The sequence below is a fragment of the Barbus barbus genome (assembly GCF_936440315.1).
Source record: "Barbus barbus genome assembly, chromosome: 28".
Taxonomy (NCBI): domain Eukaryota; kingdom Metazoa; phylum Chordata; class Actinopteri; order Cypriniformes; family Cyprinidae; genus Barbus; species Barbus barbus.
Genome location: NC_136756.1, coordinates 28,788,889 through 28,806,652, shown reverse-complemented (window position 1 = coordinate 28,806,652; position 17,764 = coordinate 28,788,889). Strand labels below are relative to the sequence as shown.

Sequence of the window (17,764 nt, the reverse complement as noted above, 5' to 3'; positions counted from 1 at the left end):
GAATCATTCCTCTATATGCACAGTAAAAAGACGGTTGAAAATGTATTTTTATTTATTAAATTATTCATTTTTATTTATTTATAATGTTTTTTATTAAAATACTAAATAAAATAAAATACTAAAATATTTTTTCAGCATTAATATGCACCATTAAAAATGAATAAATATGTATAATTAAAAAATATAAATGTGTAAAAATAAATAAATAAATAAATACAACTATACAAATATATATAGGAACAAACATGAATAGGTTGTTATGTCCAGGGGCAGTGTTTGTACCTTGTAGAGTTTGTCTTTCTTGCAGAGCTGGATGCTCTGAGCCCAGCGCTGGTTGCTCTTGTAGAGATATGCAGAGATGCGTCTGAACTCGATGAGCTCGTGTGTCTCCAGCCTCTGAGCCAAACCGATCGAGTCGAAGTTATCGTACGCGTCGATGGAGGCGCGCAGACCCTGAGCGGGACGATGAAGAGAGAGCCTTCAGATCACGTGATCTTACTCCCACTGAAGCTCTGTGTGTGTGTGTGAGAGTGTGTGTGTGTGTGTGTGTGTGTGTGTGTGTGAGAGTGTGTGTGTGTGAGTGTGAGTGTGAGTGTGAGTGTGAGTGTGTGTGTGTGTGTGTGTGTGTGTGTGTGTGTGTGTGTGTGTGTGTGAGTGTGTGTGTGTGTGAGTGTGTGTGCACCTGGTATTCATCACGTCCTGGGGACCAAATGTCCCCACAAGGATAGTAATACCAGTAAATCTTAATCTTGTGGGGACATTTTTTGGTCCCCATGAGGAAACAAGCTTATAAATAATACAGCATAAAGTTTTTTGAAAATCTAAAAATGCAGCATGTCTCCTGTGAGGGCTAAGTTTAGGTGCAGGGCAATAGCACATACAGATTGTACAGTATAAAAACCATTACGCCTATGGGATGTCCCCATAAAACATGGAAACCCAACATGTGTGTGTGAGTGTGTGTGTGTGTGTGTGTGTGTGTACCTGATAGTCCTCTTCCTCCGTCAGCAGGTTGTTGAGCGCTTCATTCACGGCGCTGTTATTGTGGCTCTGCACTGATCTGAGATACGGTTTAACCAGACACAGCTGATTCATCTGCAAACACACACCACCCTCATCACAGCAGTGCTGGCATTATTAAATACACTCAAACTAATACAAATCTCTTTTGTTAACTGAAAATAAACTAAAATTAAATTTAATTTTCCTTGGCAACTAACTGAAATAAAATAAATGTAAATTGAAGTAATCAAATTACTAAAATAAAAATACATTAAACATAAATAGAAATATAAAAACTACTAAAAAAGCACAAAAGCACATAACAATATGACTAAATAATACTAAAACAATAATGCATCAGAAAAAAATATTAAATGAAAAACAAACTCACATTTAAAGTAGAAATGCTGTCTCAGCAACAAATTAAAATAAAATAAATTTAAGTTGAAGTAGTACAATTACTCAAATTAAAATAAATTAAAGCTAAGTAGAAATATAAAAACACAAAAATTTATGAATTTATGAAAATATACAACTAAACGCTAATAATAAAGTTGTGTACACTATAATATATAAACAATACTAAATAATGCTGCATCATAGAGAAAAAATTAAAATAAAATATAATACTAGAAATGTTGCCTTGGGAACAAACTGAAATAAAATTAAATTAAAATTAAGTAATAAAATACCTAAAACTACAATACAAATAAATGAAAGCTAAATGGAAATATAAAAATAAAAACTAATAAAAAGCACATTAATTAAAGCTAATTAAGAATCAATATATGAATAAGAATTAATATATCAATAATACTAAAATAATGCTGCATATATATATATATAAAGTAATTGTAGGCATGAATGTTGGCGTACCCTGCTGAAGAAGCTGACGGCTCTGCTGTGATCCAGTCGAGGAGCGAGAACAGACAGCAGATCGTTGAGCAGCAGAGGCTTATAGTCCAAATAAAACTGCAGGGATTTATAATACAGCTCCACATTCGCCACCTTCATGAGACAAACGAGCACAAGATCAATGTACATCCTCATATATGCTCAGAAATCAAAGTCTGCATGCTTCAAACTCAAACATTTCTCATCAGAGGATCTGAGCTGCTCCACAATCATCTCAGAGCTCTAGACCCTCGCTGAACGACTAACTCCTGGAGAAACATTTGAGACCGAGTGGATGCTGAAAGGGAAGGAGAGCAACATGTGATCAGTGTCATGTGACCTTGCAGATGAGCTCTTTGAAGGAAGAGTCTCTCCAGGCGTCGCTGGGGTGTGTTATCATCGTCAGGATGGCGTTGTCATACTCTTCATATTTATCATACAGGAACACAAGCTCCGCCCACAGATGGGCCTGCTCTGCCGCTCGTAACACCTGACCAATCACAACACAGCAAATCATAAACACAACCTTTCATATCATTATTAATATTAATAAGAGAAAAGCAAAAATTATATAGATAATTACACTACCATTCAAAATTTTAAGATCAATATGATTTTATTTCAAAATTAATACTTTTATTCATTAAGGATGAATTCAATTGTTGAAAAGTGACAGTAAAGATATTTATAATGATGCAAAAGATTTCTATTTCAAATAAATGCTGTTCTTTTGAACTTTACGTTCATCAAAGAATCACGGTTTTCCCAAAAATATGAAACTGTTTTTAACATTGATAATAATAATCAGAATGATTTATGTAGGATCATGTGACACTGAAGACTGGAGTAATGATGCTGAAAATTCAGCTTTGATCACAGGAATAAATTGCATTTTAAAAGATATTCAAATAGAAAACAGCTATGTGAAATTGTAAAAATATTTCAAAATTTACCCGTTTTTACTGTATTTTTAATCAAATAAATGCAGCTATGGTGAGGAAAAGAGACTCTTTTAAAAACATTTTTAAAAATCTTGCCGACCCCAAACTTTTGAACAGTAGTGTAGATATGATAAATAATGAAACTAAAATGTAACATTGAAATGTTACCCTTGTACAACATTGAAACACACAAAAAAAAAAAAAATATTAACAATTTCCTCAGTACAACTGTCCTTACAGTGCTGATAACTCACTTTATTTATTTATTTAGTCTTTTTTTTTATTTACTTACTCATTTACATTAATGCATTTCGCAGATGCCTTTATCCAGAGTGGCTTACAATGCATTCACCGTCTACATATAATCAGTAATCATGCATTCCCTGGGAATTGAACCTATGACCTTGACGTTGCAAGCGTCATGCTCTTCTATACGAGTGCCAGGATGCAGCTTTCAGAATGCAGAAAGTAACATTTTTATTTACTCAGCTCACACTTTGAGAAGCACATCAGCGAGTGTCGCACCTTAGGGATGTTGACTCGGGACCAGAAGAGCTCCAGATGTTCCCTCATCCTCTGGGGTTTGTATTTGGAGTAGAGGATGGCCAGCTCAGTGAACATGCCCATGTGAGCGCGCTCCAGCCCCAACGCCGCCTCCAGCAGCACGATCAGCTCCTCGAAATACCCACGGTCCTGACGCACACAGAGAAGACGTCACAAACCCGCACTGAGCTCGTCCACAGACTGAGATTGTGAGGGCTGTTCACCTGATAGTAGTTAATGAGCTCCTCCAGTTCATCAGCATGAGTGACGATGTGAAGACCGGAGATCTGCGCTAACCTGAACTCCTCTCCGTCCACACACGCAAAACACACCTAAAAACACAGTACGATTGAGATTTCAGTGAGGACACAAACATTACAGGACGCTACAAACCAGCTGTGCATGACAAGAGAATAATGTGTAAAAAAGGGCTGTCAATTTAACATGTTCATATGGTGCAATAAAATACAGTTATATGTGCCCCGTTCTGGTGAAATGAGTCGGAATGAGCAAATTTTCAAAAATGGGTTTTTGTTTTTAATTTATATAATATGATATTGTTTAGCAAAAATGTTTTTCCAGATTATCTGCACATGAATGCGATATTGATTTCATACAGTAAATAAACCAGAAGTTAATCCTGTGTAATATTTTAAACACGATATTGTCTGTTTTGCAAACAAATAGTTCTAAACAAAGTCACAGCACAGTGTTGATTCGTTAATGAATCAATCCATGTTTTTGAGTGAATCTAGTGAGTCAATGATTCAGTGAATCATTCATAAAGACAGTTCACTTGCTTCTAGTTTCTCAGTTTCATTTAGTATAACTTGATGTTCTATAATAACTAAAAATAAAATAAAACATAAAAAAGACAAATAAAAAAGTTTTAAATATATAAAAATATTATTACAGACATTGTTTTCATTCATAAAGACAGTCACTTGCTTCATTTCTGAATGAATCATCTGTTTGAATGAATCGGTTGGATGAATGATTCAATGACTCACTCATTAAAACAATGGGTTTAGTTTCATTCATTTTTTTAAATTTCGTATTTTATATTTCAGTATAAAAAAACATGAATGCCTATTTAAAACCAAATCATCTCATAGAATTAATTATGCAATTCTAATTTATGCTGCCTCTGAAAAACAATGTTATTGTAGCCATAATAGTTTATGTGTGGCCTAGAATCAATTTTTTTTTGGAAAGTCTATTCAATGCTTTTCTCAATGCTTAACACAATAATGATATTAAATGTTCTTTTGAGGGGTAATTTCTCAGCCCATATTGATGTGCAATTAATTTGCAATTAATTCATCGGTACTTTAGGTAATTAATTTGTTTTTGTTTTTTTAAATGCATTTTTCAAAAATCTCAAACATTAATGATATGTATTTAATGACGTCTTCATCTCTCACCTCTTTCCATGTGCGTGTGCAGCTGGCCTTTCGTGCGCTGTCAACGGCCGCCTGAAACTCGCCGAGGTGAACGAGTGTGGACGCCAGACGAGCGAAATTAGACACGTTATTAAACAGCAGCCGGGCGGCTTCAAACATATCATCTTCATAACATCTCTCGCCAACCTACAGACAGAAACAGGTTACTGGACACTGAAAATAATACAACATGTGATGCTCTGAAGACCCCGGTGAGCTCCAGTGATAGATCTCAAAGCACACGTTCTGCTACTGTCATCATATGTGCACAATAATATTGAGTAACCAGATTATAAATTAATCTTAAAAGACAATTTATTATGGATTATTATACATTAGAAGAAATATTTCAAATATGATTATTTTAATAATTTAAAATATATTAAATATAAACATGCTACCGTTAATATTAAATATATGCATAATATATTGTTGTTGCTATCATTATCATCAATAGCATCATTACATGAAATATGTTATATTTCTATTATCTTCTCTTATCTATTACTATAATCTTGCATATGTACTATAACTATATACTACATAAAATATTTTATATTTAATAATAATACAAGTATATAATTGTATATATAATTGTCAAGGTGCACACAGCAAGGATGAACGAGGAACACGGAGACAAGGATAAACTTAAATATACAGTCTTTAATGACTCCAAACAACGCAGGGCAAAGGTAGACACAGACAGCAACACAGGGGAGTAACGAGTAGACCAGACGACATGAAACTGAACAGGCAGGAACTTAAATAAACAGGCTAATTACATAAACACAGCTGGACAAGAATTAACTAATAATCACACTAAACACGGACAGGAAACAAACCAAATATGGACACAAGACACACATGACAGAGGACTGACAATAATGATATATTATATATATAATATATGTTTAAAAAAGTATATACAGTATATATGTATGTATATTTAATAACAACGTATTATATATGAATAACAATATAATTTTATATTTACAAGGTTATTACAGTTAAACAAAACTAAAACTTAAATCATAAAAATTAGAAATTTTTGTTACTTTAAATATTTTAAGCATTAAATGAAATAAAATACAAAAAACTTAAACTTACTTTTATTATTATATTATTTCAGCTAGTTGCCAAGGCAACATTTCTCATTTTTACGAAGTTAAATTTGATCAAATTGATAAAAACTATATAGACATATAAAAAAAAAGACCAAAACAAAATTGCTCAAATTTTAACTTAAATTAAAAAGAAAATGGAAAATATAACAATAAAAACTAATTCTAAATGTGTCACAAATCTGGTCCATGACTGCCACAAGAGGTCGCCTCGCATCATATTGACTCACACCACACTGGACTGCATTTCCCATCATCCATTTCACTGATTGCACATACACAGCTGAATGCACTGATCACACAGTTGTCATTAATTACACGCTCACCTAAGAGCTATTACACACACTACATATAACACACTCAGATGCTGTTCTAGTTGCCGAGTATTGTCTGCGTTGTGTACTCGGATTACCCCTCTTGTCAAGCCCTTTTGGATATTGTTCGCCGATCGACGACCCACGCATGCTCTCGGAATCCTCTTGTGTCTTGCCCTCAGCATAGCTGTTTATTGATGTTTAACCCTGCCTGTGTATGACCACGTCTCTGTATAATAAAAGCTTGCAAACTGATCCTCACGTCTCATCGGCCCCGTAACAGAATGTTAATAAGAACTATAATAGTACCTCAATAATACTGAAATAAAACTTTTAAAAATTATATAGAGCGAGATTTATCAGATAAGGAAGCTAGCTAAAGTAAAAGTGTGTAAATCTCCGTACTTGCTGTATGTGAGCGTTGTTGGGGCCGTTGATAAAGTCCTCCAGCTCAGTCAGACGGTTAGTTTTAGCGAGAGCAAAGATGAGCTCCGTCTCCACGTACGACTCCCTGGCTTTCTTCATCGCCATTTGAAGAAACTTCACCAGATCCTCCCAGTTCCCTATAAAAACAGACACTTGCCTGGGATATTGTTCAATCAATTTACAGCATATTATGGACATTTTTCAGCAATCTCCACATCAGTTTAACACTAGAAAGGCAACACGCTTCACTCTCTGTCCTGATCCAGAAATGTTCTCTTGTATAACTTAATGCGACCGAGTGCGGTCTTTATCTCTTAAAGGTGTAGTTCACCCAAAAATGAATATTTGATGTTTATCTGCTTACCCCCAGCGCATCAAAGATGTAGGTGACTTTGTTTCTTCAGTAGAACAAAAACAAAGATTTTTAACTCAAACCGTTGCAGTCTGTCAGTCATATAATGGCAGTCAATGGGACCCACGGTTTTGAGAGAAAAAAAAACATACACAGATAAAACCAAATTAAACCCTGCGGCTCGTGGTGATACATTGAGGTCTAAAGACACGAAACAATCAGTTTGTGCAAGAAACCGAACAGTATTTATATAGTTTTTTACCTCTGATCCGACCACAAGGTCCACCTGTCCTGAGTGCGTTCACAACAGCCGGCACATGACGGTCTAAAGACAGATAGTTTCGTGTCTTTAGACCTCAATGTATCGTCACGAGCCGCAGGGTTTAATTTGGTTTTGTCTGTGTATGTTTTTTTTTCTCTCAAAGCCGTTCAGCTTCGTAAAATTACAGTTGTTAATTCCCCTGGTATCTATGCACCTGCATTTCACTCCTTGTAATTGATAGGACATATATGTATCGTTGTATTTATGTATGTATTTTAACGTATGTTATTATTGTTGATGAGTTTGTTGATGGCGGTTCTAGTGTTAAGGACAGATCATCTCACCGTTTCTACTGGCAGCATCGACCACCTCCATGTACGCCGACGGTTCTCCAGCTTTGATGTAGGAGTCGATGGCCTCTTTGATCAGACCGGACTGAAGCTGAGCCTGAGCCAGCTGACTCCAGACCGAGCCCTCGGCACAGCGCTCCGCAAACTCATACGCCCGGTCCAGATTCCCCAAGTGCTCGATCAGAACCTGCACGGGACAGAGCTTCAGTCCAGGCGTCTGTGTGCGGACCATCACGTGATCATGTGTTTGTGTACCTGTATTGCTGAGGTGTTGACGTCGAACTTCTTGAAGATGGAGAAGGCCTCTTCATACAACTCGTTGCTGATGGCGATGTTGGCGATGTCAGGAGCGTCGTAATTGTCCAGCCGGTTGATATACTCCATGACCCGCGTCCGGTCCGCTTTGATGGCCGTCAGGATCAGCAGGTTCTGCAGGTTCCTGATGCAAAAGACACGTTTTATCATCATCACATACAGTCAATGTATAATCTACATCAGATCACTCCCATTATAATCAACAACATATTTACATTCATTCAGCTTTTATCCAAAACTACTTACAATTACAACAATGTGAATAATCTTATTCAATAACATCAAATAAACTCCCATTATAAATCATACAATATAATAATCAATAATACCAATATAATAATATATTTAAGTTTATTCATTTAGCAGATGTATTTATCCAAGGCTGCTTACAAATGAGCAAAACAACAAAGCGATTAATCCTAATTCAGCATTAAAATATAATATAATACAACATACAAATAGAATAGAATAGAATAGAATAAAATGTATTTACATTTATTTATTTAGCAGATACAATGAAATGAGATATATAACAAAGCAATCAATCTTAATAAAATGTAATGAAATGCAATATAATTTAATAATATTTATAATATAATACATTCATTCAAAACTACTTACAACTGAGGAATACAATAAAAAGATTAATCTTAATTTAATAATATAATATAATATAATATAAAAGTGTTGTAATGTAATATATTTACATTTATTAATTTAGAAGATGCTTTTATGCAAAGCTACTAATCAACAGTGGTTAATCTGAATAAAATAAAATTAAATAAAATTAAATATTGTAATCTAATATATTTAGTTTTTATTGTATTTATATTTGTCATTTAAATACATTTACATTTTAATTTAGCATGTGCTTTTATTCAAAGCTTCTTAAAAATGAGGAATATAACAGAGCGATCAATCTTAATTCAATACAATGTAATGTAATAATATAATATATCAAATAATATTTTATAATATAAAAATAATAATTATAATCTTCTTTTGATGCTCCACACAGCTACTCTCCAACTACATCATTTCCCTGTCAGTCAAAAACAATCCTTTATTTACACAATCTGTGTGATTTTTGCAATGCATTTTATTTATTATATATTTAATTTGGACCATTACATAAACTTCAGCTCGTGATATCTGGTCTCTGTTATATGAATTTGATCTCAAGCGGCGTGACAGGAGTCACTCAGACTGACCTGTGTTCACTGAATATGGAGTTCTCCAGAACAATCTTCTCCAGAAGTTCAATGAGTTCATTGGGCAGATCGGCCGTCATAAACGCCTTCACCGTCACAGACACTTCCTCTGGATCCTGCGTCTCCGGCAGAGCCGTCTGAACCACCTGTGCACACAATCCTCATCATTAACATCTCAGTGATCACACACTGCATGATATCTGTAGATGTTTCAGGTGCGACTCGTGCCTGATCTATCAACGGCCGTCTGTATGGGTTCGTCTCCTCCAGAACTTGAGCCCAAAGATCTGGGTCTTTCCGCCGCACCAGATACCGCGACTCGCTTTTAAACAGGGAGTTCTCATTGCACACCTACAGGAGGACAGAAAACACTGATTTATATTTATAGAGCAGTAAATCAGTATATTAGAATGATTTCTGAAGGATCATGTGACACTGAAGACTGGAGTAATGATGCTGAAAATACAGCTTTGAACACAGAAATAAATTACATTTTAACAGATATTCAAATAGAGACTGGTTCTATTAAATTGTAAAAATATGTCATAATATTACTGATTTGATGGTATTTTTGATTAAATAAATGCAGCAGTGGAGAGCAGAAGACACCTGTATGAGCTCCAGGTCACACTGTCCTCTCTCATAGGCCACAAAGGCAAGGTGCGGGTCTCTCTTCTCGCAGTATTGGCCCACGGTCGCGCTGTCGTAGAGCAGGTTTTCTCGGAGGAAGCGCTCAGGATTGTTGTTACTGTCTATGTAGATCTTTGCCAGTGCATTGTGGGTAGCGGGTTCTTCACAGCCCTCCTGAACACGAGATTCCAGCCAGGACAAGAGCAGCTTCAGTCTGGAGAAAACGAGACACTGATGGATCTGACTGTCACACTATGAGTTAGGACTGGGTAATATAGAGATTAAAATAATTTAATCGCAAAAAAAATATTTTTTTGACCCTGGAGCACAAAAGAAGTCATCAGTAGCACAGGTATATTTGCAGCAGTAGCCAACAATACATTGCATGGGACAAAATTATAGATTTTTCTTTTGTGCCAAAAATCATTAGGATATTAAATAAAGATCATGTTCCATGAAGATATTTAGTAAATTTCCTACCATAAATATATCAAAACTTAATTTTTGATTAGTAATATGCATTGCTAAGAACTTCATTTGAACAACTTTAAAGGTGATTTTCTCAATATTTAGATTTTTTTGCACCCTCAGATTCCAGATTTTCTAATAGTTGTATCTCAGCCAAATATTGTCCGATCATAACAAACCACACATTAATGGAAAGATTATTTATTTATGATTTATAAATCTTGAAAAATACTCTTATGGTTTTGTGGTCTAGGGTCACATATTATATTATTTTATATTTAGTGCTGTCAAACGATTAATCGCATCCAAAATAAAAGTTTTTGTTTACATAATATATGTGTGCGTGCTGTGTATATTTATTAAGTATATATAAATACAAATACATGCATGCATATACAGTTGAAGTCAAAAGTTTACATACACCTTTCAGAATCTGCAAAATCTTAATTATTTTACCAAAATAAGAGGGATCATACAAAATGCATGCTATTGTTTATTTAGTACTGACCTGAATAAGATAGTTCACATAAAAGATGTTTACATATAGTCCTGTATGTTAAAATATGTTATGTTTATCTATTAAATATATTTATATATAATATAAATATATAAATGTATACACATGTAAATATTTTCAAAATATATACATGCATGTGTGTGTATTTATATACATAATAAATATACACAGTACACACATATATATTACATAAACAAAAACTTATTATGGATGTGATTTATCGTTCGACAGCACTAATTATATTATATTATATCATAAATATCCAATGCATCTAATGACTTTTCAGTTCACTGCTATAAAAATGCATTTTTCATGTGAAATTGTGTGTTTTAATCTTGAGAGAAGCAGCAGGTGAAGAAAAAGGACAGGACGGGATCCGTTATACCGGTTTCTTTTCTCCACTTCCTCCACCAGCTGGTCTGTGCTGAAATCTCCTCGTACGGCAAGGATCAGACTCTTGATGGTGTCCTCGGAGCAGTCGACATCCAGCAGACCTCCGACCACCGCCGGCAGCCTGCTGGGATTGACCTGCACCAGCGCAAACACACACATCAACTCTCCAGATCAGCAGTGTGTGTGTGTGTGTGTGTGTGTGTGTGATGAGCTCAGGACTCTCGCTGTACCTTCTGTACGTAGATCTCGATGTACTTCTGCAGGCTGTTGCGGTACAAGTAGAGCACGAGATCGTGGACGAAATCGAAGCGGTCGCACACGATGATGAGAGGAAGCTGGTCGGTGAGTTTGGCTTCCTGTGCAACGACACGACAAAAACCTGATTACAGTCTGATGAGCTTTTACTGGCATCACAAACAAAGCTATATTCTATTGTCAAAAAGAATTAGAATGCATTTATATATTCAAAGCAGTAGAGAGTGAGACAACAATGAACAATTCATAAACAGTTATTATATTATTAATTATCATAAAAATTATAATCAAAGAGAAATGCAAAAAGGGGGAGATTGTTGTAAATTTAATTAAACTATTAACGATTCAATTAAAAATGGTAAAAGTAAGCTGAATTATTTATTCTTATTAATTCAACTGAATTCAAATCTTAAAGCTCATTAATTAAAATAAAAAATGTCAATTTAAGCCAGTCTTGAATGTTAATTGTTATTAGTTCAATTCAGTTTATTAGATTTAATAATTGCATGTAAAAATTTAAATATAAGCTAATGTTGAACATTTATTTTATTGTTAATTATTCGATTCAATTCAATTCATTTAAATAAACTGTTAATAATTAACCATTTATTTAGTTTGTTTTATTGTTATTACTTCAATTTAATTAGTTCAATCAAAATAAATGGTTAATTTTAACTAATTATCTTTAAACTAATGTTGAATGTTTATTTTATAGTTATTAATTCAGTTCGAATTAATTCAATTAATTAAAATAAATTGTTAATATTTAAGTTAATAACTGAAAATATAAGCTAATGTTAAAGGTTCATTTTATTGTTATTAATTCATTTAATTTATTTTAATTAATTAAAATACACTGTAAATTCTTACATTAAAAATATAAATGTAAACTAATGTTGAATGTTTATTTTATTGTTATTCAATTCAACTCATTCAATTAATTAAAATAAAAGGTTAATTAAATATAAAAATGTAAATATATAGTTAATATTTCTTTTATTATTATTAATTTAATGAAACTCAATAAATGAAAATAAATAGTTAATTTGATTAATAAAATGTAAATGTAATCTAATGTTGAATGTTTTTTTAATGGTGTTATTATTTGTATCACAATAACTCGTCATCTGTATTAATGCTTCTGTTAATACTGCGCCAAAAAAGTCCCATATATGAAGACAGACGCACTGAACTGGATTTATTGACAGATTTTGTAAAACTGAATGCATCAATGAGCTTGGTTTCTCTCTCGTGTACCTTGAGGAAGTTCTTGACGCGCTCGGCGTTGTAGCAGTTGCTCTCTCGACAGATGCGCTCCACCTCTTTGATCTGACCCGTCTTACACGCCGCCTGAATGTACTTGAAGTGCACATCAGGGTCCTGACTGAAGTTCACGATAGAGCCCAGAAAATAAAACAGACCTGAGCGAGACACAGAAATGAGGAATCATTCACCACACCAGCCTCAAACCCCTCTGAAGCCTCACAAACACACGCGGTCGTGAGCGTCTCACCCTCGTAGCTCTTGAACGACTCAAACAGCTCCACCAGCGTCTGCGTTCCCAGCTGCTCGTGGTACTTGGTCGCGATCTGAACGCTCAGCTGCAGGTTCTGACGCAGGTTTGCAGTCAACATGGCCCTCAAACACTCGACGGAGTCGCCGACAGACAGAGAGCCAAAGAAATTCACCAGCCACTGACAGAGAAAGAGAATAACAAAACTAAATGTTCAATACTGCTCTGACAGACAATAACGTTATTCATACATTATTGAATTTGAATTTGAATTTTTTTTTTACATTTGAATACAATTTTTTTTTTTTGAATTTCAAATTATAAAGAATTTTAATTAACAAAAAATAAAAATTAGAATTAAAAAAATATACAAATTTTAATTTGAAATGGTAAAAATTTGAATTTAAAAATTTAAATTTTTTAATTTAAAAATGTAAAAATATGAATACAAAAATTAAAAAAATTGAATTTAAAAAATAAATAAATTTGAATTTAAAAATGTAAAGATTTGAATTAAAAAATTGAATTAAAAAGTTTAAAATTTGAATTAAAACAAACATTTAAAAATTTGAATTTAAAAATGTTAAAATTAGAATTTAAAAAAATTTAAATTTGAATTTAACATTTTCTTGATATTTACACACAAGAGATTACTCAAGTTTCAAAACACAAAACAAACTCCCTATTTTAATATGAATTATTGTTTTCTACCCTAAGAAGCCAGGATCTGAAATCGGGAGAATCGTGACGTCACAATTTCCCGTCAACATGCGTCATCAGCATATATAATCAAGAGGAGTTTCTGAAAAAACTCATGTCTGTCCATCAATCACAAGAGCGATACTATTGTTAAGAAAATAAAGACCTCTTTTTGGTGCAAAAAACATTCTTTATAAACTAACCTTGAGAAACATAATATAAAAATCTGAAACTGCATTTCATGTGTAATATATAAATAAGTGTAATATATAAAGGCTCATGTACAGATGTTTTAGTGCTGTTTATGCATTAGTGAATCAAACCAGTGACTAAACAATCAACTTCTCTATTATTGCGATCAAAGTTTGTTTTATTTATAATTGTAGTCGGAGTATTGTAGTCTATCACATATGTTTTCCATTCTGGTTCCCATGAGAGCACCTGGAGATTTGGTTTGGTGCTGTATATATAAATATAACTGTAAAAAATTAAATAATAATAGCAATAATAGTATTATTGCACTTTATTTAGTTTTTTAAATAATAAACAAAAACTTCAAGTGTGATAATATTATATCTTAAAATTCAAAAGATCATTAAATAAAAATACAAATTATTTTATTGTAAAAATACAAAAAATACATTTTAATTTTCTTTTACTTTCTTTTATTTCTGCAGCCTTTGATGCTCTAAATATAATGCAATAATCAACACTGTTCATAATTATTCAAGGAAAAGATGTTGGAGCGCTACTTGCTGAAAGGATCCCAGAAGGTGCTCTTTGGTTGGTAATTAACAGTTCATAATTAGTTCATCTTGGCAGCTGTTACAGCATAAGTTTTCACATGTAATGCTCATTTAATATGCAAAGATGTTAGCCAATTACAGCAGTGGGCGTTTTCATTGAAGTCTCACACCAGACACGCCCCTTCAGACGAATCAAACAAATCAGAGGCGAAATTCAGGATAGATAACGGCCATTTATATCACAATTATGACTGTTTTCACCTCAGAAAACATTATAAAATCACATAACAATGCACTTGCTGAGTGCTTTAGCTCTCTCACACACAGACACACCTCAGGGTTGAGCAGGTGTGTGTGTACGATGGCCCGTTTGATGTCGTAGGGGTCGCTGTAATGCTCCAGAGCTCTCTGCAGTAAACCGGCTTTCTCACACAGCTGAGCGATGTGAGCGCGCTCGTAGTGAGTGAACATCTGATTCCCCAGGATCGCGTCTGCTACCTGCACACACACACACACACACACACACACACACACACACACACACACACACACACACACACACACACATATATACACACATACACACACATAAACACACATATATACACACATACACACACACAAACACACATATACACACACATACACACAGACACACACACATACACACAGACACACACACACACACACACACATATATATACACACATACACACACACAAACACACACATATACACACATACACACACACAAACACAACAGGCAAAAGTCTTGTTGAGATATGCTTTTGTTGTTCAAAGTTCCAAAGTCGAAATTATGATGTAATGTGCATTTTGGAGAATCAAACTCTCTCACTTATTGAGTATGAAAGTCTTGGTATGAGTATGAAAGAGCTAAGCTAGGCTAAAAATAAGCTACACTTCATCAACAAAATGCAAAACATACAAACTTAACATTCATGCTTACATTTTAATTCTGACCGAAAACAGTGTGATTTTTTATTTTTTTATTTACATTGACCATTCTCTGCAATATTATTATTTTTAGCTTTTTTAATGGTTTACATTAATTGAAATAACATTAAAATGAAAATATAAATATTAGATGGAAAAACTCACTTAAACAAAAAAACATAAATAAAAAAAAGGAATGTTAATATATTGTTAATATAAATCTAAATATATAAAAAAAAAATAATAATAATGAAAATGACAAAAGCACATAAAATCACTAAAACTTTAAAAGTATTTATAAATAAACTTGATGAATATAAAAATAATAAACCTCTATAAATACTATAACAGAATATAAATAATATTAAAATAAAACTAGTTAGTAAATGGTCAAAATTAAAAAATAAATAAATAAAATTAAAACCAAAATAACACTGGTTCTCGCATATTATTATAATATTGTGGTGGTACTCATGTTAGCTCATCATCTTGTATAATTATGCCGTGAAGGCAGCATGAGCTTCGGTGTGTTTGATTGGTTCACCTGAGGGGCGTGAATGAGGTTCATCTCCAGGAGGCGTGTCTGCAGAGGCCCCTCCTCCGGCCTGTTGTTCTTCAGAGCGTCCAATAGGAATGAAGTACACTGCTGCACTAGAGTCCCCTCCATAAAGACATCCACCACCTCAAAAACACACACACACACACACACACACACACACACACACACAAACAGCACACACACACACACACACACACACACACACACAAAGGGTCAGTGATGAGCAAAGTCGCGGTGTGGAGCAGTGCTATTTTTAGAGATCCTGTTATAGTTTTTATTAATATTTTATATTAGTTTTATATTTAGTTTTTTATTTTAATTTTAATTAAAGTTTTAGTAACTAGTTTTTCTGTTTATATTTAGTTTTTATTTTCATTTTCATTTTAATTGGGTAAGTAGTAACTAGTTTTTAGTTTTCTATTTTCTGTTTTCATTTTAATTTAAGTTAAAGTTTTAGCTACTCTTTTTTTATTTTTAGTTTAATTTTAAAGTTTTAATAACTAATTTTTATTTTTATATTTTCTGTTTTTATTTTAATTTTACTTTAATTTTAGTAACTAGTTTTTAGTTTTCTATTTTGTTTTAATTTTAAAGTTTGTCTTTTTCTTTCTTTCTGTTTTTCATTTTAATTTTAAATAAGGTTTTAGTAAGTAATTTTTATACTTTCGATTTTCATTTTAATTTTAACGTTTTTGTAACTTGTTTTTATTTTTAAATTTTCTGTATTGTTTTCAGTTTAATTAAAGTTCTAGAAACTCTTTTTTATTTTTATATTTTCTGTTTTTATTTTAGTGAGTTTTATAATGTTTATTTTATTTATTTCTTTTAAACATATATGTATTTTTTCCAAGTTAAAGTTTATTTCAAGTAACAAAAAATATATATTTTTTATCATTTTAGTTTGAGTTAACAAGAAACAGAATCTAAAAGGGACAAAAATTTAAGTGCACTAGATTGATTTCACTCTAGAAATAACTGAAATGTCCGTGTTTGATACCTGGTTGATGTTGACGAGCGGTTCTTCATCCTGAACCAGCATCTGAGCAAACTGAAGGCCCTGATCGGGACCGGATCTCATCACACTCCTCAACAGCATCACCCAGTCTGGAGAATATCCCATCTGCCCCAAAACAACACGTCAGTCACACCAGAGCAGAGACACAGATGAGGGCGGAATAGAGTGTTTGAGGGGAACGCCGGTACCTTCTTAGCATAGAGCACTATCTTCTGGAACTGCGCCGTCTCAGCGAAGCACTGCACGACTTTAGCAGGAACATTCGCTCGCAGGTAAACGCTGAGGGCCAGAGTGACGTCAGCCGCCTTCACCAGATCACCCAACTCCTCCGAGCACTCCAGCTGCAGGGCATCATGGGAAAAACATCACTAACCGGACGGCAATCCAACACTCAAGAGTCACTTTCAGTGTTGTTATTGTTGTCTTATACTTCTAATCTAATTTAATTTACAAACAGTTTTGGGTAACTGAAATAAAGCTGAAAAATACATATAAATATCAGATGAAAATCTTCATCTTAATGTAAACTAAATTTAGAAATGTTGCCTTGACAACCGAATGAAATAAATGAGTTTCAGTTGAAGCACTAAAACTAAGATAAAAATAAATAAATAAAAACTACTATAAATAAAAAAAAGTACATAACAAAATGAGTAAAACCTAAAAATTAAAAATAAAAACTAAATTTTAATGAAAACTGAAAATGTTAAATAAAAAGCTAATACATTTTTTTTATAAATACTATAATAGACAACAATCCAACCCTCAAAAGTCATTGTTAACTAATCAAGCTGAAATCAAATAAAAATATATTAGGTAAGATTAAAATATAAATATTAGAT

At 33.3% G+C, this 17,764-nt stretch overlaps 2 protein-coding genes across 2 annotated transcripts in view; both read right to left on the bottom strand.

The window, feature by feature from the left end:
- The window catches only part of LOC306848635 (synaptic plasticity regulator PANTS-like), an 806,624-nt gene that overhangs the window by 618,525 nt on the left and 170,335 nt on the right, over window positions 1-17,764 (bottom strand). The gene's annotated exons all lie outside the window — the stretch shown is intronic.
- The window catches only part of LOC306847873 (clathrin heavy chain 1-like), a 44,089-nt gene that overhangs the window by 7,396 nt on the left and 18,929 nt on the right, over window positions 1-17,764 (bottom strand). The window contains exons 9-29 of the mRNA XM_079382091.1: window positions 17,111-17,263; window positions 16,905-17,027; window positions 15,893-16,030; window positions 14,728-14,892; window positions 12,950-13,130; window positions 12,694-12,857; window positions 11,412-11,537; window positions 11,174-11,316; window positions 9,783-10,017; window positions 9,402-9,524; window positions 9,174-9,319; window positions 7,903-8,086; window positions 7,642-7,834; window positions 6,663-6,820; window positions 4,805-4,969; window positions 3,605-3,712; window positions 3,363-3,530; window positions 2,237-2,386; window positions 1,879-2,010; window positions 985-1,095; window positions 283-453 (exon numbers count right to left, since the gene is read on the bottom strand). Of these exons, the coding sequence (XP_079238217.1) occupies window positions 283-453; window positions 985-1,095; window positions 1,879-2,010; window positions 2,237-2,386; window positions 3,363-3,530; window positions 3,605-3,712; window positions 4,805-4,969; window positions 6,663-6,820; window positions 7,642-7,834; window positions 7,903-8,086; window positions 9,174-9,319; window positions 9,402-9,524; window positions 9,783-10,017; window positions 11,174-11,316; window positions 11,412-11,537; window positions 12,694-12,857; window positions 12,950-13,130; window positions 14,728-14,892; window positions 15,893-16,030; window positions 16,905-17,027; window positions 17,111-17,263 (3,237 nt within the window). The remainder of the gene's footprint in view (window positions 1-282; window positions 454-984; window positions 1,096-1,878; window positions 2,011-2,236; window positions 2,387-3,362; window positions 3,531-3,604; window positions 3,713-4,804; window positions 4,970-6,662; window positions 6,821-7,641; window positions 7,835-7,902; window positions 8,087-9,173; window positions 9,320-9,401; window positions 9,525-9,782; window positions 10,018-11,173; window positions 11,317-11,411; window positions 11,538-12,693; window positions 12,858-12,949; window positions 13,131-14,727; window positions 14,893-15,892; window positions 16,031-16,904; window positions 17,028-17,110; window positions 17,264-17,764) is intronic.